The 21,633-nt window shown below is 43.7% G+C and overlaps 1 protein-coding gene and 1 long non-coding RNA gene across 2 annotated transcripts; one reads left to right on the top strand and one right to left on the bottom strand.

Moving 5' to 3' along the window:
* Window positions 1–4,693: 4,693 nt before the first annotated feature.
* On the bottom strand, window positions 4,694–7,654 carry LOC118214366. Its single transcript, XR_004762611.1, has 4 exons — window positions 7,573–7,654; window positions 6,779–6,937; window positions 5,560–5,653; window positions 4,694–5,099 (listed from the first exon to the last, which is right to left on the bottom strand). It is a non-coding gene; the product is annotated as an uncharacterized LOC118214366 (long non-coding RNA).
* On the top strand, window positions 7,652–21,493 carry arpc2 (actin related protein 2/3 complex, subunit 2). The gene is made up of 10 exons (XM_035394273.1): window positions 7,652–7,874; window positions 9,424–9,458; window positions 11,313–11,425; window positions 12,952–12,997; window positions 13,322–13,508; window positions 13,800–13,893; window positions 14,496–14,622; window positions 16,314–16,414; window positions 18,340–18,440; window positions 20,984–21,493. Exons 1-10 carry the CDS (start codon window positions 7,801–7,803, stop codon window positions 21,003–21,005), a joined length of 900 nt encoding a protein of 299 aa, XP_035250164.1. The 5' UTR covers window positions 7,652–7,800; the 3' UTR covers window positions 21,006–21,493.
* Window positions 21,494–21,633: the final 140 nt, after the last annotated feature.

Here is a 21,633-nt window from a genome sequence, read left to right as displayed (position 1 = left end):
TTGTGATTCTCAAAAAGTGTGCAGTCTTTCAAAACATAGGTAGCTTTGCAAGATTCTCTTCCAGCTTACAGAAACAACTCATTTGTGCTTAGTTTTTCTCAATTGTTTAAACACGTCTTCTGAAACTATAGCTCAGTTTCTCAAAACTCTACACACAAAGCACAGCAACAGTTAACCTTTTGCCAAAACTACACAAATCTCTTGCAAAATGCATTCAAAACCATGTTCTCTCTTCTCATAACTGACTTTTTCCATCAAAATGATTCACACAGGCCTCATATGAATAGGTCTTATTGAGCATTTATTTCACACTGGTGCGATAAATTTAAAAACACAACCATCAAAATACAGTATATATGTTCTGGCCTCATGAGGTCATGTTACATATTCAAGTGTATAAAATCGTGTAAAAATTGCTTATTTTTTCTCCTTTTTTGAAGTTTTAGTTTTCTTTTCGAGGGGTCCCAAAATAGGCTGCAATTTTACAGTAAATATAAAGACTGTTGCCATGATACAATACAGTAAATATATCATCATATAAATAGTGCATTTGCTAGGTAAACCTAATTCTAATTCAGTACAGTACAGCAAAGTGTGTGAACTGTTATCACTTTGATTGTTGTTGTTATTGTATATGATACAATGCACATTTACTGTATTGTCCTGCCAATGAGGTCCAGTTGGTCTGCACTCACAACCCAGGTTCCATCATGAGTCATACTGAACATTGTTAGAAGTGTTTTTTTCATTTTCCTTATCAGTGCAATTATGAGTTTTGCCAAAATAGATAACATTTGTGTCTTCTCAAAACTAGAACATGCTTAGACTTGTCAATGGATGTAATGATCTGTTATCATATATGAAATCAATGAACAAATTCAAAAAGGTAACAAAGCAAATCTTTATTTGTTACTGTAAAATAAATCTTTGTTCAGCAGACTGCAAAAATAAAAAACGTAGTTTGTAGGCCTGCTGTAAAAAACAAAAAAAAACAAATACATGATCAACCAAAGTTGCGCGTATTTCATTTGAAATATTAGCTCGTCTCCCTCTTCTTCATCCACCTCGTCCATCTCGTACATGTTCACCTCCTCCTCTACCTCTACCTCTCTGTGCTGCGTGTTGGTCCATTGTTTTCCAACACAGTAGAGGTCACCTGAGGTTTCTTTTATGCTCTGACAGATAATTGAAAAGTTTAGCCAATTGAGTTTGAGCAGGTGTGGCATGAGTGAGACCACTTGGTACGTATAGTTTGGCATTTGAAGGCCAGTGTTCTCCATGTGAACAAACAAGGCTTGATTAGTAAAATTGTGCTAAATGATGAGATTTTGTGTGTAGAGTTGTGCAAAAATGTGATATAGAATTGCTATTTGAGTGAAAACAAAGAATTTGTGCTTAGAGTTTTGCAGAAATATTATTTGTTGTTGACACATGAGCTTCAAGTTTTCACCATCGTGTGCATAGTTCCAGTTTTAGTGTGTAAACATTTGAGAAAAACTGTAATTAATTTTAACCTACCACTAGGGGGAGCCAACACACTGCTGGCATATTACACCTGTTTCAATAGACTGCATCTTTATATTCTGCAGTTCCAACCAGCTGAACTGACTGCTAACCAAAGCCCCCTCTGCCTTGCTGTGGCAAACAATGGCTCACTCCACTGGACCCCTGGTCAAAATTGGCACGGGTACGGCAGGGCTTCTGCTCAGAACAACATCAACAACCGCTTTACGCATCTTTTCCTTAATAGGGTAAGCGTAATAAAATACATTTTTGACGCACATTAAAGACCTCTGGCTATTTTTTGAATGTGTGGATAGCTTGCTCCTTCATTTGCTGAGTCCTGGGCTTGTCCAGCAACTATCGAGGATATCATTCTCTCTTACAGTTTTTCTCAATTGTTTAAACACGTTTTCTGAAACTATAGCTCAGTTTCTCAAAACTCTACACACAAAGCACAGCAACAGTTAACCTTTTGCCAAAACTACACAAATCTCTTGCAAAATGCATTCATGCATTCAAAACCATGTTCTCTCTTCTCAAAACTGACTTTTTCCATCAAAATGATTCACACAGGCCTCATATGAATAGGTCTTATTGAGCATTGATTTCACACTGGTGCGATAAATTTAAAAGCACAACCATCAAAATACTGTATATATGTTTTGGCCTCATGAGGTCATGTTACATATTCAAGTTATAAAATTGTGTAAAAATTGCTTATATTTTCTCCTTTTTTGAAGTTTTAGTTTTCTTTTCGAGGGGTTCCAAAATAGGTTGCAATTTTACAGTAAATATAAAGACTGTTGCCATGATACAATACAGTAAATATACCATCATATAAATAGTGCATTTGCTAGGTAAACCTAATTCTAATTCAGTACAGTACAGCAAAGTGTGTGAACTGTTATCACTTTGAGTGTTGCTGTTATTGTGTATGATACAATGCACATTTACTGTATTGTCCTGCCAATGAGGTCCAGTTGGGCTGCACTCACAACCCAGGTTCCATCAAGAGTCATACTGAACATTGTTAGAAGTGTTTTTCTTTTTTCCTTATCAGTGAATTATGAGTTTTGCCAAAATATATAACATTTGTGGCTTCTCAAAACTAGAACATGCTTAGACTGTGTCAGTCTGGACAATGGATGTAATGATCTGTTGTCATATATGAAATCAATGAACAAATTCAAAAAGGTAACAAAGCAAATCTTTATTTGTTACTGTAAAATAAATCTTTGTTCAGCAGACTACAAAAATAAAAATCGTAGTTTGTAGGCCTGCTGTAAAAAAAACAAAAAACAAATACATGATCAACCAAAGTTGCACGTATTTCATTTGAAATGTTAGCTCATCTCCCTCTTCCTCGTTCACCTCATACACGTACACCTCCTCTTCCTCCTCCTCCTCCTCCTCCTCTACCTCTACCGTGCTGTGCTGCGTGTTGCTCCATTGTTTTCCAACACAATAGAAGTCATATGAGGTCTCTTTTATGCTCTGACAGATAATTTAAAAGTTTAGCCAATTGAGTCTGAGCAGGTGTGGCATGAGTGAGACCAATTGGTACTTAAAGTTTGGCATTTGAAGGCCAGTGTGAACAAACAAGGCTTGATTATCAAAATTGTGCTAAATAATGAGATTTTGTGTGTAGAGTTGTGCAAAAATGTGATTTAGAATTGCTATTTGAGTGAAAACAAAGGAATTGTGCTTAGAGTTTTGTGGAAATAGTCTTTGTTGTTGACATATGAGCTTCAAGTTTTCACCATCGTGTGCATAGTTCCAGTTTTAGTGTGTAAACATTTGAGAAAAACTGTAAAAAGTAGAGGTTACTGATTTTGAAACTGGATTTAAATGCAACATGAAACATCGGCATCAGATCTATTTTACAATTTGGACATTATTGGTGGTGAAATAAAAACGTATAATAGAACATGTATGTTTTTAAATCACCACCAGGACGTGTGGTGCATGAGTGTTCTTCCACAAAATGGCTGCCGTGGAGAACCAAAGAGGTAGCCACACATTGGAGGTTGAGGTTTGATAAGAAAGTCTTTAAATAACTTGGGTCTCTTCTATTCAAATACTTGTCAAAGAGGCACGGAAGAGGGATTTGTAAAAAAGAAAGACTATCTGGGTCTTAAGCTAAGGGATTTAAACCAGATGCTTTAGTGCTTGGAAAGGTTTTTTTATTTATTTATTTTTGCTCAGTTTAAGGACATCATTAAAATCTCCATATTTCCGCAGACCAAAGATATACGGCGAGTGTGTAAAGGTAGCTAATTGACATTCTAAAATGACACCTTTGATCTCATGACTAAATCTCACACTTAACCCATAAATTGTGCTGTACAGTTCACTCCCAGATTTAATTTTGTTGCTACTCACATGACACACCCGCTAGATAGAACAAAAGCAAAGAGCTTTTGAACAGGGCTGGGGTGACTCTGGGTTTATCTCTTCTTTATGAGCTTGAAAAAAGCACGTCTGGCTCAGTTCTGTCCATCACGCAACACGCGGACCCCAGAAAAACTTCTTTCCAGAAACATCTTTGAAGAACAGCGGCAAAAGGATTCATGTGAAAATTATAGCGCTGTGAGTCTTAAAGGCGTAGCTTTTTAATAACTGATGGCTGCCGTGCACCTTAGCTGTCAAATAAAATGCCTTATTCTCTTCTTTCTTGTTCACATGATTGACAGGTTGGTTTGAAGTCACTATTATAACCACTCCTCAGATCTGATGTCGTGTCTGTTGGGTTGGATTGAAAATGTGTTTGTAGGGTTTTCATCTGTTCGATAAACCGGTCACAGAAAGACAGAATGACCCCTTGTTAAGAATTTTGTGTGAAAACTATTTGAGAGAACTTGGAGAAAGCGAGCCAACTGCCATTACATTGGGGTGGTTTGGTGTTTTATGGAGGGGGCTAGTCATTGCCGTCAGCTACATCTTGCCTGCGGAAAAGGTTCTTTCACTTTTTCAGGAGGGCTCTAGAACAGTGCCAGAACACTAACAGCACGGACAGGAAAAGGTGGACTTTTTCACCGGCAGGAGGAATTGAGTGATATCACGGTTAGCAACCAATGTCTGAAATTAAGTGCGTATATGTGTTTTTACCAGCTGTTTCCGTTTCTCTCTGACGTAATCTCGCTCAGTTGCAAAGGAAGATGGGATACGACCATAACGAAGCCTTGTTTTATTAGTTATCAGAAAGGAATGCCTTAGAGTTTCCATTGAGAAGCAGCATGGACTCAGACTTTGCCCTGCAGCGTTTTTTGGTTTTTGCACAAGAAGAGTGGAGCTCTTAAAAACGCCTGTGGACAAAACATGGACTGAATCAGGGACGAGGTGATGATTATCCAGCTCCAGCAGCCTGCTTTGAAGTTTTCTGAATCTGACTCCATGGCACGGATCACACGCTACCTTCGAAGATGCCTCGGGCAGCCGGTGTTTCTGGGTAACATGTGGAGCGGCTGGAACACCTTTCAGCCGCGTCACGTTGAATTAGGGACCGGGATTCTTCTCTGACACGCGGGGGCCTTTGTTGTGCGGTGAGAATTACACCAGCATTTGGTGCGCAGAGCCGCATTTGAATGACATTTCCTCTACGCATAAAATCCATCATTTAGCATAATGGCGTGGACTAAAACCAGAGACACTGAACACATGAGGAGAGAGAGAGAGAGGGAGAGAGAGAGAGAGAGAGAGAGAGGGAGAGGTGGGGGGAGGAAGGGAGAGAGACAGAGAGCGAGGGGGGGAGAGAGCAAGAGTGGGGGGAGAGAGAGAAAGAAAGAGGAAGAGGTGGTGGAGAGACAGAGAGAGACTTTTATTTTTACTTTTGGGTCTCCATTTTCACAAAAACCCACTCACAGACACACACACACACAAGGAGAAACCATCACAAGAAATGCAATATAATTTGAGAGAGATGGAGAGAGAGAGAGAGAGAGAGAGAGGTGAGGTACAGAAACAATAGGAGAAATTTCCAGTCTCTGCACTCTCCACACTTTTCCACACATTTCCACACTAGCCCAAGGCAGTCATTCAACCTTGCGTACTAATCACCTTAATGCCCAGTGCTGCAATTTTCTGGAGAATCCCAGTAAGGCTTCTTGGAATCCTATTCACCTCGGGTTCCACGTTCCGAGGAGGCATCTCCCTGTTGCACGCGGTAGGTGGGCCAATCACAAGAGAACACACACGCACAGTCATCACCCCCACCAGCCGTCAATCAAATGTTTACTTTCACCTAGAGTTCCATGGATAGTACTATTGTAACTTACCTTACAGAAACAGCGTGAACCCTATACTTCTACTACCAAGTATAAACTTTCATTTGTAAGCTATTGCACAACAGGGATTTGTCTCAAAAACAGTAAATGTAAACAAAGAAAGCTCACATCCAGACTTCACAAAGGCTAATAGATAAGTATTGTGCACTATAAAAAAATGTATTTTTACTTATTGCCAGGTTATCTAATGCAAGCATCACTATATGTTTTCAGTGGCTATCATCGCTGTTGGTCGCTAAGTACTGAGTCTGGCGCTGTCATATCCACTGTAAACATAAAACACTCCACTAAAGTCCTGGAAACACCTACCAAACTGAACCAGCACACAAAAATGAATGTATGATGTGGCATTAAGTACATAATGCAATGCAACTGCTCCTCCCTACAGTTGAGAATGTGGATCTAGTAAAGGATTTCCAACAGCACTTGAACAAATCAGACACTTGCTCAGAGCACTTTGAAGATTCTATCATTCCTCAGTAAGCTACCTGTAACAGATTGGTTCAGCATGCTTACACCAATAGCTAAACGTCTAGAATGGCTGATCTTTGTCGCATTGCCTGCACCCCCGCACCCACCTCCCCACCACCCACACACGTATGTAGCACTTCCATAGTATGTCAATTATGTGCCATGTACACCCCATAAGCCAACAGAATATACTGAGCTCAGAGGCGATATATCTCACATCCTTGTTTCTTCTGACAGGGCCTGTCCTTGCACGTCCCAAAATTCCACACAGGTTCCATATGCACGGAGATTGATGGCAGGTAGATATCAGTAGTAGATTATCTTTACTTAACTTTATTGATCATTCCAAGCAGCTAAAAATGTTCTGCTTCTGTGTTTTTATTTATTCATGTATTTATTTTATTCCCTCTGACCAAATTCGAAAGAAACAAACAATACACTACATATTCTGAACAGGAACTATTGTAGCTCCATTGTTTTAAGCGAAGGGTACAATTACGCTATTCAATTCTAACATTTACCAGCATGGGGCGCTTTGCACTTCTTTCAGTCGAATCCGTTCTTTCCTGAATTCTGGATGGATGCAGTGCAAAGAGAGTGGAGTCGCCCCGTTCTCCGGTCTCCAGATACTGACATTGGTGGAACATCGTCTCTGTTCGTCACTCTGAATTCTGAGCGCGCTTTGTTTGTGAGACACAGACCATGGAGGAAGGATGGACATGTCCGTTACTGTCATGTGCAAACGCTTAAACCATGCAAAAAACTACCAGTAGCCTATGTTACAGATACACGTTTCACTCCAAAACAAGGCTAAAACAATCCTAGTAAAAATCATATCACATATTATTTATTCTGAATATTTGTACACCTAAACTAAACGTTCAGTAATTGTCGGTCTGTCGCCCTGGAAATGTATTAGCCAATTGAATGGGTTAAAATGCATAAGGGACCTTGGCACAAACAGCATAAAAAACTAGTTAGAACGTTAGGTCGCCGTTTGTCGATTAGCCTATTTAAGCAAGGTGCACCCGCGGGATATTATATTACAGGTAGACATACGAAACCAAAACAAGCAATGTAATTTTAGTTTCACCTTTATTCAAAGATACACAGTACTGCTGCGATGACGTTTTGTGACTATAAAGGCGACAACTTGGTCAGGTTATATGAATGTTTTGGGCACCGTTTTGGGGCCAGTTAGCTAGCATTCACTATCTAGATACGTGTTTCAAAAACATGAATAAGTTGCAATAATTTAGGAAAATTCTATGGCATGGGTAACATTTTAGGCTATGCATAAATATCACACGATTACCACTGATGATGTGCACTTTCCCCCTCTCGGTTACAAGGGAAATTGTGACAGGCACAATTGCAAACGGCTTTTCTGTCGGTCCTTCGGAGAAGGCGGAAGATCTGACAGCCGGAAGGAAGCGCTTCTGCGGGGTAGAAAATTAGCCAGCCAGTAGGATTGGAAGGGGTACAGCTGCAGAAAATATTTTAAAGCTTGTTTTAAATTGCAATCCGCTGAACCTCCGTTGCAATGATTCTACTGGAAATCAACAACCGGATTATCGAGGAGACGCTGTCTCTCAAATTTGACAGCGCTTCAAACGGGTGAGGCAGCGTCTTCCTGTTTCTCTCCTTCAGCAGTTCTGTTAGCTGACTAAGCTAGTTGGTTAAGCGGATATGTATGCATTACAGATTTATTTAATTTAATGAACAGTCGATGATTTCTGGGGACCTGTGCTAGCTGGGACCTGAAAATCACAGTTCCGCTTCGATTCATTCATAGCTGAGTGATGTGCTAGTTAACAACACGGGGTGTGTCTCCGGCCAGGTAGCCGCAGCTAGCTAGTTAGCCCAAAACCGCGATGTGCTTCGTGGCAGGCGTCAGGCAGCCTCTGGACTGAATCTTTTATTAGTTTATATTATCACATAAGATACGATGTTTAACGATACTGCTTTGACATATCATATGCCATTTGCGTGAATCTGGCATGAAGGAATCACTCCCAAGTTCCACATTTCTAGCTAGCGAACGCTGCGCAGCTAGCAAGAAAGCAAACTGAAGTTGTCGAGTAGGCTACTTCCGCATTATTGAAGTGTGCACAGTACTGATGTTACCAGATTGCAAATTTAATGACTATAGAATATTTTGAGCATAAATTAGCACTGTTGTGATTAGTTTTTTCGTGCTTGCTGTCATATCTCGATTTCCTTCCCGTTGCATTCTGTTCACGTATTCGTCTACTTCCGCGTTCCTGAATCCGCTGGGTCAGGTCTGGGCGGTGGTGGGTCAGGTATGGGCGGTGTTCAGGCAGGCGGGTTTTGTACGCGATACTCTACTGTTTCTCCACAAATATGTACCTACAGGGCATTTTTAACCGGACCGATATTATGTGCACATTCATTGAATGAAGGGAATATTACAAGTTATATTAGAAGGCTATTGTGAAGCGACTACCGTGCTGTTCACTTGTCTTTCGGCCATAGAATTCCCTTCCTTAGATCCCTGCAGGTCTATTCCTAAATCACTGTTGTCATTTTTCGTAGTGGAAGCTATTTCTGTAATCAAATATGCATGCATGAGTTTTTGGGTTCACATTCAACAAAACCCTTGCTGGTAGGAAATATGTATTCGAATCAAAAAAATTAAAAAAAAGATTTTGCACTGGAAGAGCCCAGAAATGCACTTATTTGTTTGAATACAGGGACAGCAGTCTGTCATCCTGTTTCCAGTGGTGTTTCGATGAAGATATGATTAATATTAGGAAAGTATATTTCAGCTATAGAAAATGCTGAAGTATGAATTTTAATGATCGTTTTCCGTTATAAGAACAAGGCTCCTCCCGTCTGTTAAACAACTCTCAGTATTTTGGGAACGTGTACCACCACCTTGATTATATTTGCCTGCGTTTCAGCAGGTATCGCATGTCAACCGGTCCGACCGGTTTAAAGAGGTCTGATGAATTGACCACCCTGCGCGTGCAAGAGACTCCTATCTGATTGTATTTTACACGCCGTACCGCCTATTCAGAGTTGTCTTTGACCGTTAAAATTCGCTGCGTCTGAATTGAAGTTGAGTGTGCATCCTTTCCCCCTGTCATTGAAGTGTCTTTTGTTAAATTGGAGAATTGAAACATGCCTTTTAATTGTTTTTCAGGAACAAGCCTGAAGCAGTAGAAGTCACGTTTGCAGGTAATTCTCACTGAGTTTAATAGAGCTCTGTTTGGTATCATTTTAACTATAAGCTCAGGCTTAGTCTGTTTGTACAGAGAAGTGTACACTCTTTTAGAAATGGGCTGCCTCCATCCATTAGGGTGATGTGGCCAGCTGCTTTTTAAAAAAATATTGAAAATGTGAATTATTTAAATCATCTGGTTTACCATCTATATGAATCAATTACCAACTGTACGTCACCTCTTAAAACAGTAAAACCGTGGCACCCAGGACAGAAGTGACCAATCTCTGTTCTAGTTCCTATACTGATGTCATAGGCCTCCTTCTCACTTATTATTGACTGTTGTAATAAGTCTGCAGCCGTATGTATTATATGATGCTAAGCCTATATTGACTGCCAGGTGCAAAAGCACTTGCTGAGTGTGGTCATTCAACAGATTACATTAGTCAATTGGCAGACACTCTTATCCAGAGCGACATACAGTCGTGTAGAACATCAATCTAACTCTCAGGAATACAAAAATAAATCGATAAATGTAATGTTTATCTAACAAACAATTTTACTGTAACAAAAGGTATGACTATAATAATTTATAAAAGGGGGGGGGTGGAGTTAAAACCATAGACTGTGTACATACTATTCTGCAGTCACTGTGACGTCACCCATTGACTCTCCATGGGCTTGGTGAAAAGCGTTTTGAAGGCCGGGAAGTGTAGTTTATGGACGCCACCATGTTGTACAAATTGGAGCCAGAGACTGTGCAGTAGGGACATGAAGTCCAGTCATCCACTAAGCACGTGAGATGCAGTGACTCGGCAGTGACTCACAAACTGTCCTTGATTCATCCACAAGATATTACAGTCTTGTCCAAATAACACAATAGCTTAACAAATCGGCAAACATTAGACAAAGAAAAAATACCTATTGCGACTGCATTTTCTTGTGGAAAAAATGGATTGACTTCATATTTTGACCATACTGTTACCATTCACTTGCATTGAAACGGGTGGCTGAAACACCTATACTGGAGCCAACTGCACAGGCGATAGTGAGTAACGTCTCTCAACAAGACCAGGAAGTGAGCTACAAAAACGCACCGCAGTATTGACCCCTTAGTAAAAATTCACACATCCAAAATCTAAACAGGCGCCAGTCAGAAAATGAGTCATAGATAAAGTAGACCGATGAAACGTCACGTCCGTGGCGTTAATAAACACGTTTATCTTGGGAGCGGTATGGAGTGTGCGGATTCTACTTTATCTGTCACGACTGTGCTGATAGCCTATCGCACTCACCCCACAGTCTGGTGATGAGTCCTACCCATGCCGGAGCCAGCCGTGGCTGGCAGAGTAGCACTTATGAGGGCGTTGGATCTACCAGGGAGGGTGGGGTTCATTTGGTAGGATTGTCTTAATCTCATACCACGCCCACAACTCCTCTGACCAATGGGATGCTTGCGGTCTTCCTGCTCATGCTGCTCATTAAGGGTATTGTACTCATGTGCACTCTCCCAAAATGGAGGATTTTACAAGGATGGGGAGGGCTGGCAAATATAACTGGGAATTGCATGTTGTGTGGGGAAAACCTTATCTGAACAAAGAGTGTAAAATTATTTTTTAAAGTTTTGCAGGAGTTTTACCAGCAGAGGGGGTGGAAATCTTTATTTTAAAATATCATGAAGACTGGATGAGCTAAGCCTTCGAGAGGATTTGGGTGTTTGCAAAGTAACCTTAAAATAAAGTCCTTCTTTGAATTAATCCTTGAGGTAAGATGTAGTTTAATGCCAATGTAAAGAACAGCTCCCCAGTTTCCTGTCTGAAATCACGTCATTAGAACAAGGCCTCTGAAATGGGTTTTTTTCCGTTGTGCAGACTTCGATGGCGTCCTCTATCACATTTCCAACCCGAATGGCGACAAGACCAAGGTGATGGTCAGCATCTCGCTAAAGTTCTACAAGGAGCTGCAGGAACACGGCGCCGATGAGGTAATGTCACGGTTTCCGTCCTCTGCCGCGTCGAGTCGTCCGATTATCCCCGAAGCGCTTGACCTCCGAGGCTTACAGAGAATTTGACAGTCAAATGTGCCCCTGCGAGAGACCGGGGTTGGTGTTCCGGCTGACATTATTAGGAACGAAGTCAAAGACCAGAGAATAAAGCTGACTGCGTTTTATAGTTCCCTTTTTTTTTTTTTAAATCCTAACTCCATATTAAGTTGTAACCGAGCCGCTCGCAGCGGAGCTGGCCGGTCAGAATCTCTCCTTGTAAGGAAGAACGCAGCTGCTGCGGCTCAGAAGCGCGAGAGGAAACGCGGTCTGACTCACCGTCTGGTAGAGGAAGTCGTAGGCCTCAAATAGCCTGCAGGGTTTCGCGCTTTTGGACCGATGCCACGCGGGCCGTTTATAGTCGGCTGCGGGGCCTGGAAACCGCACTGGGGCCTCTTTTTTTTTTTTTTTAATCCATCAAAACCAACAGTCACAGCCATCTACAGTGCACCTGCACCTTCCCTGGGCTCGACCTAACCCCCCCCCCCCCCCCATCACGAGGCACAGGGAAATTTAGTGCAAATAGAACCAGCCCACACTCCCCTTTCTTCCTGATGACAATCCCTGAGATATCTGCCATCTTTACACTGTAATGTACGTGTTGTGCGATCTAGAATTGGGGAAAGGCACTTTTCTGTGAAAGGTTTTTTTATATTTATTTTTTGCCCCTCGACAGAAGAACCCCTCACTGAGGTGCGTTGCTCATCAGAGCTTCGAGGCAGTTGAGAGTAAACGATGAGATTAGTTGCCGATGGATTATTCAGATAATCTACGCGCTTGTTAAAGAAACTAAACCGCAGCAGGGTGTTTATGGAGTGAGTCGTTGTCGTAAGTCCCTCGCAGTCCGTGGTCCCGCTGCGTGTGTGCGCATGCAGCTGAGGACGCGTGGAACGCGTCGTCGTCTGAAACGTCTTCGTGCCACGCTTGGCGGTAGTGTAGAGCGAGACGTAGCATCAGGAATGTGCCCTTTCGCTGATGCTAGTTTTGGAGAAAACAATTTCCGAAACGGCGTCTAAACCACAGTGTAAAGGCCTTCATTTTCACCCGTGTACCTACATCCTGGCTGACCCAGCCTGTAGAGAGGGTTCCTTTGTTTAAAAAAATGTAACTGAAATCAATCACGTCAAATCAAAATGGTGGGTAAAGGGAAAAAGGTCAATGTTTACATGTATATGCGGGGTTTCACAATGCCTTGTTGTTTCCAGGAGTCCGTTGCCAAACGTAATATCCATTCTGCATTGTCTGTAAACTGTCATCCCTTAATCTACACCCTTAAGCTCTTGTTTTTAAACTCGAGAATTCCTGGTCGCTTACGTTGTCAAGGCTATAGTTGAGAAAAAACGCCAAAGGCTGTATGTAGATAACATGGTGATTATACCTTTGGCGGCCGTAAAATACAAAAAGCAGCGTTTGGAAATCCGTTGTTGAACATCCGATTGACGTAACGGGACCGACGCGTGTTCTTTCAGCTCCTGAAGAGGTTGTACGGGAACTTCCTGGTGCCGCCGGAGGACGGTAAGAGACGTCCGTCGAAACCCACGCCGCTTCACGTTCTCGCCGTGCGGATTTCGCGAAGTTTTATAGCTTGCACTGCTACACTATTAGAACCGGGCAGATTGTTTACTTTAAGATCAAAGCAGCCGAGCTTGGTGTGTCTGTGTGCACTATCTTGATCAAGTGGCAGGAACCTGCCAAAGCTAACATTCTAATGGGTTGGGTGATTGAGGCCATGTGAGTGTACCTCCTGAGCTTGATGTGTGTTTTTTTTATTTTTTATTTTTTGTATTATTGTTTATTTATATTATTGTTATTCATATTTTTTGATTGGACGGCCCTCAGCCTACAACGTGTCCCTGCTCTATGACCTGGACTCCGTGCCGGCCAATAAGGACGAGGTGGTGCACCAGGCAGGCATGCTGAAGAGGAACTGCTTCGCCTCCGTCTTCGAGAAGTACTTCAAGTTTCAGGAGGAGGGCCGCGAGGGAGAGAAGAGGGCCGTGGTCCACTACAGGGACGACGAGTCCATGTGGGTGTCCCCCGGGCCCCCAAAGGCCACGATAGAGCCCGTCCGATGTGGAATGAGTATCGGTAGTTAGGGCCTCTGCTTCCTTTTGATTCATTCAGGAAGTAATCATGGATTTTCCCTTTAAACCCCCTTAGATTAGCATTTTTAATATTTGCATCATTGATAATGATCCTTCAGAGTCCGATTGACTAGAAACGTGTTTTGGCGAATTGGTAAAATGCTAACATGGCGCGGCTTGCAAGGGGTTAACGCTCTACGGTTTTATTTTTTCCTCGCTGTCTCGTGGCTCAGGTACCTCGAGGCGAAGAAGGACCGTGTGACCGTGGTCTTCAGCACGGTCTTCAAGGACGACGATGACGTCATCATCGGGAAAGTCTTCATGCAGGTGAGGCGTAAACCTGAAAATGATTGCGTGTGTGTGTCTGTGGTTGGCCGCGCTCACTTTAAAGATGGAAGGCCTTAAACCAAGCCGAAGGGTGGCAGTGAAGTGTGATGGGCTTGTAACTGAAAGGTCGTGGGTTTGATTCCTAGCTGGGATACTGCTGTTGTACCCTTGAGCAGAGCACATAATCTCAGCTGCTTCTGTAAATATCCAGCTATGTACCCATGTGAAAAAATAGTATGCTTAAGTCTACTATTTTATACTGAAGAATACGTGAAATATAATTCCAGTCTATATCATGTGACCTAGTATGCTATTTTTCACCTGGGTATGTATTAGATTGGAATGGATTGTATGTAAAAAAATTTAATCTGTATAAGAACACCTGCCAAGTACTGAATTATAGTGCATATAGTGCACTGGTTCATTGCAGTCTTATGTTGTGTGTAGAAGTACTGATTGGCCCTCTTCACTGTCCTGTTCTAGCGAGGAGTTCTGATTGGCTCGCTTCACACTCATGTTGTAGTGGGAAGTGCTGATTGGCTGACTGTCCTTTCACACTGCGTTGCCATTGGCTCACATGCCTTTCCCCCCTGTCTGCGCAGGAGTTCAAAGAGGGCCGTCGTGCCAGCCACACCGCCCCCCAGGTGCTGTTCAACCACAGAGAGCCCCCCCTGGAGCTTAAGGACACCGACGCCGCCGTGGGGGACAACATCGGCTACATCACCTTCGGTCAGTCCCACCCCCCCACCCCCACACACACACACACACACACACACACACACAGTAACCTCAGAGCGCTGTAGACCAAATCAGGACTCCCCTTCACATTATTTTATAGGCTGGTGGAAGGTTTCATGGACATCTACCCACAATGCAGTGTGGTTTACCAGAACACTGACACAGTATTACTGTCTGGAATCCACCTGTAACATTATCTCAAAATGGCCCTTATATGCATCGAGGGCTTTCTTGTGTACCCACGGCAGTCAGACAGGGGGTGTGTTTGAGGAAATGGCTGAGGCGGATGTGGAGGAGGAGAGAGAATTTGCCTTTTAAATTCTGGATTTCTGGCAGAGGTGTGCCGCAGCGAAGCTGACGGTGCAGTCAGTGAACGCTGGGGGGGGGGGCTGTGCCCTGCGGCCCGCTCTTTCGTGTGCGGGGGGGGAGCGGGGCGGGGCTGTGGTAGCGTGGGGCGCTCGGGCAGAGCCTCTGTAAACCGTCACGCGGTCTGCGCCACGCCCCGAGGCCTGCGGCGCCTTTTCAGCCAGCCCGCACGCCCACGCCCCTTATTGTGCGCTCCGCTGACTCCGCCCACTGCTCCTTTTGCTCCGCCCTCCGGCGAGCGGGGCCGCGGTGAGCCGTAAGGAGACACCGTGGGGGGGAGGGGGGGGGGGATTTACTGGCCTGCAGCTGCGCTTTGTTTGCTGTGAGGACAACTCTCTATTCGGCCTTTTTACACACTGCTGCAGGTAAAACACGCTGCTGCAGGTAAAACTCATTGCTGCAGGTAAAATGCACTGATTCAAGCAAAAGTAAAACACGCTGTTGCAGGTAAACCTCATGGCTGCCGGTAAAACACGCTGCTGCAGGTAAAACTCGTTGCTGCAGGTAAAACTCGTTGCTGCAGGTAAAACGCGTTGCTGCAGGTAAAACTCACTGCTGCAGGTAAAATATGTTTCTGCAAGGAAGACGCTGTAAAACAAGCATTAAGAAGTCCTGCCTCCCTGAGCAGGGGTGAGCAGCTAGAACAGAGCAGGCAGAACAAGCCGACATTTTACAAAACCTAGTTCTGTGCTGATAATTGGAACAATTTAATTGGAGTATATTTATTTGTTTTTTTGTTGAGTTTTAGAAGTTAGAACATCCTGAGCAGCACACAAATCCAATATTCGTTTAATTAGAGATTTACAAGCCGGTGTTGTTTTCCTTGGTTCATGTTGAACCTGGATTTCTGCCGTATAGTTGTTCTACTCAGTTCTACTCTGCTCCCTGTCGATATTCAGCCTTTGTCTGCGTGACAGTCGCTGCAGCTCTGGCTGTGCTCTGCTATGCTGGTCACGGTTTCGTAGATTTGCTGAGAAGCACAAAATTATGATCACTCCAGTTGTGCTTGTTTTTCTTTTTCTTCGGAGCTCAAAGGGTCTGCAGATTTCTTTTTTCATTTACTCATAAATCAGAATTTTAAAAAGTGTAATATAGGTACTGTGTCTCGTCAATCAATATATACTTTAAAATACACTGTATGACCAAAAGTATCTGGACCTCCCTTGGTCTTGTTTTTCATGGTTTAGGCTAGGCCCCTTAGTTCCAGTGAAATAAAATCTGTGATTGTGTATCAGGGTTGCCTGGGGTTGGGACAGCTGGGATTGTGTATCATGGTTGCCGGTTCCGGCCTAAAAGGTTCTGTTCCTCTCCTGCAGTCCTGTTCCCTCGTCACACCAATGCCAACGCCAGAGACAACACCATCAATCTCATCCACACCTTCCGCGATTACCTGCACTACCACATAAAGTGCTCCAAGGTAAGACTGCGCCCTCCTTGTGCACGTAGGCCACAGACCGCACTGTACACCCTCTCTGTGTGCATGTAGACCACATACTGCACTGTACACCCTCTCTATGTGCATGTAGACTACGCACTTCTTACTACGCTGTACTCCCTCTCTGTATGTGCATGTAGACCACAAACTTCTTACTACACTGTACTCCCTCTCTGTATGTGCATGTAGACCAGAAACTTCTTACTACACTGTACACCCTCTCTGTATGTGCATGTGGACCACGCACTACTTACTGTACTGTACACCCTCTCTGTATGTGCATGTAGACCACAGACCACACTAAGGCTGTCAAAAGTGCCATGAAATTGAGTTCGAATATTAGCTTTTGTAATTAGTTAGAGTTCGAATATATTTGAATATCATTTGCCTATAATTCACAAAAATAAGCTGCTTATTGTCGGGCGCAATATGCACGTGACGCTCCCTCTAAACTGGCCTATGCGTTATTTTCCACAAGCAGGCAGTAGAATAGAGGACATCGGTGAACTTTAATACTAGGTTACTACATCTGGGGCCTCATTTATAAAACGTATTTTAGATCAACTGTGTGGCGCGTGCATAGAAAACCACGTCAAAGTAGTGATTTATAAAATTTCAATATGACTCGATTTGACCGTGGAAACGGTTGTGGCTCTACGTCAGGTCTTCACTTGACGTATGCACGCAAGTTCATTTTTATAAATGAGCCCCCTTCAGTTTCTATAGCCTAATGTGCAAATGAATAAAGCACTTTCTCGTGGATGTAATTTGCCACAAATCGGCATTTATTAATCATAGGGAAATGATTGTTTATAAGTAATCCCTGTTTATTTCTTAACACAAAAACTATTCAAACGGCTAATACCTGTAGCCTAAAACAACATAAATTACTTACTGTTTAGTTTGTTTAACTTCTTTCATCATCCAATTTTTATCAAAATCTTCAGAAAAGAGAGGAAACATAGCCTGCCATGGGAACATTATTTAGCCTAAATTGTTAGCTGACCAGATCTGTTGAACGAAGTGAAAAAAGAGACTGGCTCGCGAGGCTAGCTGACCAGTAACGTTCGGTGTCCATGGAGCTGAAAGTATCACCAGAGGTTATTGGCAAGGAAAACCAGGCGATCCACTTGACCTGGGTCCAGGGATGAACGTTGTTTGTTGACAGAGGAAGTAACGTTAGCGCAGGAAATGAACTTTGCGTGCATGAACGTGATTCGCCGCATGAAATTAAAGCCTGCATGTTAATTACAATACGCGGGATACAAAACTAATATTCGAATGCTCAAATTTAGGTTTAAAAAAGAAAGATTTTCAAATAGTTTTCGAACTTCGAATATTTTTTGACAGCCCTAGACCACACTGTTCACCCTCTCCATGTGCGTGTTGACATCAGACCGCACTGTACACCCTTTGTATGTGCGTGTATACTACTGACCCTACTGTACACCCCGCTCGGAACTCTATAATTCTGTAGTACATGCGTGATCAATTTCAAATATTAATTTATGTAGTCCCAGCACAGTAAAAAATAGCTTCCATATGAAATGATCAATACACTGGCTTCATACTCCATTGTTATGCTGCTAAAAATATGTGCCTGCCCTGAAGGTTGTAATCTGCTCTTGGGAAATTAACTTGAATGCATTTCGAAACCTCTCCTCCCCTCGCATGCTGACTGAATGACTGATCAGATTACTCCCAGAAGCTTCCGTAGAGCCCTCTGTTTACCTTCACAGAGGAAACAAAGCAAGCTTTCAGCAGGGCTGCCGCAGCCCACTGCTTGTTTGCTCTCCATTTCGTTCCGTTTGTGTGCAGAGCAGTCTGGGAGTGGGCGTGGCCTCAACGGCCAGCTCGTCCTCTGATAGGTTCCCCGTTTCTGACGGGCGCTTCTTCCCTTGCCGCAGGCCTACATCCACACCCGCATGAGGGCCAAGACCTCCGAATTCCTGAAGGTTCTGAACCGAGCCCGGCCCGACGCCGAGAAGAAGGAGATGAAGACCATGTCGTAAGTTCCGTCTGCAGCCTATAATGGCTCGTCGGCCATTTTGGCTCGGGGCGCTCAGCCGTTTCGGCCCAGCGTTCAGCGTTATCCACCCTCAGCGTTCAGTGTTAATGGCCCATGGCCACCAGGCCTTAAGGCGGGGATGTTAAACATGAGTCGATGTATGATATGGACTCGGTGTATGATAAAGACATGCTAGCGCTTGTCGCTAAGTTGAAAGCGCTTGTGTAGGAGTCTCTAGATCGGAGCATCAGCTGAATGATGTCAGCATACTCGTGTACATGCTGGGGTGGGGACAGGTTTTGGCTTCCACAGATTAGCCCCTTGGGTCAGTTGGATAATTAGCCATATATTCCAATGTTTTGTGTAGGAACATAACGGTGTTCCGTTGAGCCTAAAAAGAAATAGACCTAAAATGTCAGATTATGTGAATGTTTGGCTGATTCAGTAATCGAGTGCAGAATATGGCATTAAATCCAAAAAAGGGTATAGGGTCCTTGCGCACCCCTGGGACGGGTCGTCCTGGGGGCAGGGGGACGAGGGCAGCTCCACAGGGTCCTGTGGGCTGTACAACCATGCCTTCAGTAACCTAACACATCTTTAAACACATCATTTGATCTCGACCCATTTTATTTGTGACGGTTAGCATGTTACCATTAGTTAGCATGCGGGCTGCTGGAAAGGTCCACTGGCAGATAATCCTGAAGCATCCTCTTGATTCTGTAGTGTTCAAATTTCTTTGGATCGCCTTGGAGAACTACAGGAAAGTAAAAATAAACTGAATCAGACTGAATAGACTACTTTTAACTTAAACCTGTTTACTGCGCTAGCTCTGAGAAATTTCAATTAAATCTTGGCAAATAAACTTTCAGATGGAAACAATGGTTTTTTTCAGTGAGCGTTAAGCCACCTGATCTGTATAGATCTGGTGGTTATGGAGTCAATGTTCCATTAATTCTGGCGCTAGAACAAAAGATACGCTACGTTCATCCATCTAAGTTCAGATATATATATATATATATAATGTATGTGCCATGAAGAAAAGTGCCACCGCATTGTTCTTGGGATCTATTATTCAGAAAAAAAATAGTTTGCTTGAAAACCAATAACGTAGGCGGAAACGGTTTGAGAGTAATAATTGATTTAGTGGTTATATTGAGGAAGGCCTGGTTGCTGTCGGGAAGCAGTGGCCACAGTAGTGGCAAAGGCAAAGGTGAACACACACCTTGGGGCAGGGCAGAGATCACCAGTGTGCCTGGAACTTAATCTCATCGTTGCACATTACTCTGCGGCTATGTCTGAACGGAACGATTATGGCTGAGTTTATGACCAATCCTTACTCACTACTCCATTAAGCAATATCCTCACTGACTTTGCATTATGAACCAACGTGCAACACGCTGAGGTTCAGACACGTTGCACTTCCAAGTTTTGAGTTTCCGAACAATTTGTCATTTAAATTCTCTCCAGATTTGCCCATACCAAGATGAACGAACCGAAGGGCAAAGTTTTAAATGTGCTGTGATGACATGTACGGCTTTATCAGTGCAGGTACTATTATGTTAGCACAGGTACTCTTAACTTAGGGTGGTAGTAGTGCTTTGAAAAGAAACAAAGAATCTTAGATGAAGGAACTCGAGCCTCAATGAATGTCTTTCTTCTCTTTTGTTCTCCTCTTATGAGTCACAGAGCAAAGCTGACCTAAGAACGCTGGTATTTTTACATGCTGTGGGGGCGGCTTATAGGGGCCTTTTTATTGTCCTCCATTAACTGCAGCGTTTCTGAAAGGAAGAGATTAGGCCCGCGAGCAGGAGCCCTCCCCTCTGCAGGCGAGCGCGGCTGTGTTAATATTTGCTGAGGTTAGCGTGGCGGGGGCGGGGGCGGGGTCTGTGGCGATGGCTCCGGCCGTGTGGAAACCCGTGCTTGCGCAGCCTCCCTGACGCGCGGCCTCATTCCGCACACCTGAACGCGGCCTGCTCCGCAGCCTGAATTCCTGCCCCTCTGCACCTCACCGGGTCTGACAGAGGAGACCCCCTCCTCCCCCCCCGGCCCCCCGGTCTGTTGAGAATGTCTGGAGTGTGGCAGGGAAAGCGTTCAAGAGATCCCGTCTGTCGTTGGGGCTGGAACATGGCCCGAGGGAACGTTTTGGGAATGCCCACTCTTGGTTTGAGCGGAGGAGGATTTCTGTCCGAACGAGCGTGCTCTAACAGGACAGTTAAATATCCCTGCTTACTGGCTTACTGGTGTGGGCTTCCCCTGCTCGAGCTGAACCGTTTCGTTCCTTAATGTTCAGGTCTTTCTCCTTTTTCACAAGTTTACTTAGTGGGCACTCGTATATACATAAACACACACACACTCTCACTCACTCACTCTCTCTCTCACACACACACACACACACACACACACACTCACTCACTCATTCACTCTCTCACACACTCACACACACACACACACTCACACACACACTGACCCACTCTCACACCTGTACGTGTTTGAACAGGCAGCCTGAATCCCTGAGTGCTGAACACCGACGTCTTGTTTTTCAGGGGCAAGACATTCCTGCGCTAAGGGGGCGGGGCATCAGCCCTCGGACACGTCTGGACACGTCAGACGAGCAGCACACCGCCCCTTCCCCCAAATACCCCCCCGCCCCCGCCCCCCTACCCCCTCAAGACCAGCTGGATCAAATGCCCTCTCTGGCCAGCGTCTTGCGTCGCAGCAGAACCTGGCATTTCAACGTGGGGGGGAATTTATGAGGAAAATAAGGAATTCAATAAGAGCATTCATTACTTTGCGTAGTTAGAAAGACAGGCAAGTCACTCTTAGTCACATATCCATGTATAAATGAGTTTTTTTGATACAATATGACTTTTATTCTGTTGGACATTTGGTCATTTTTGCCTTTTTGCCACTGCTCTGCTGATACCCAACAGTGTTTGCTAGAAAAATGCAGTATCCCCTTTTCCTTTGAACTATGGCTACGTTATTGTATGTGCCATTTTGAAATCACATGTTGGTAAAAAAAATAAATCAATAAACCTGTATTATAAAAAAAACCTGTCATGTTTGTATTTAATGACGGTGCAAAATAACATTTTTCTTATTCCTTGAGGCCTCTAGCCAGGTAATAATTATTACACTTGACAAACCTGCTAGTCAACAACAAATCAGATTTACTGATTGTCAAGGTACTGTT

This window comes from Anguilla anguilla, chromosome 15, assembly GCF_013347855.1.
Source record: "Anguilla anguilla isolate fAngAng1 chromosome 15, fAngAng1.pri, whole genome shotgun sequence".
In the NCBI taxonomy this organism is placed as follows: Eukaryota; Metazoa; Chordata; class Actinopteri; order Anguilliformes; family Anguillidae; genus Anguilla; species Anguilla anguilla.
This window is presented reverse-complemented; position numbering and strand designations above follow the sequence as displayed.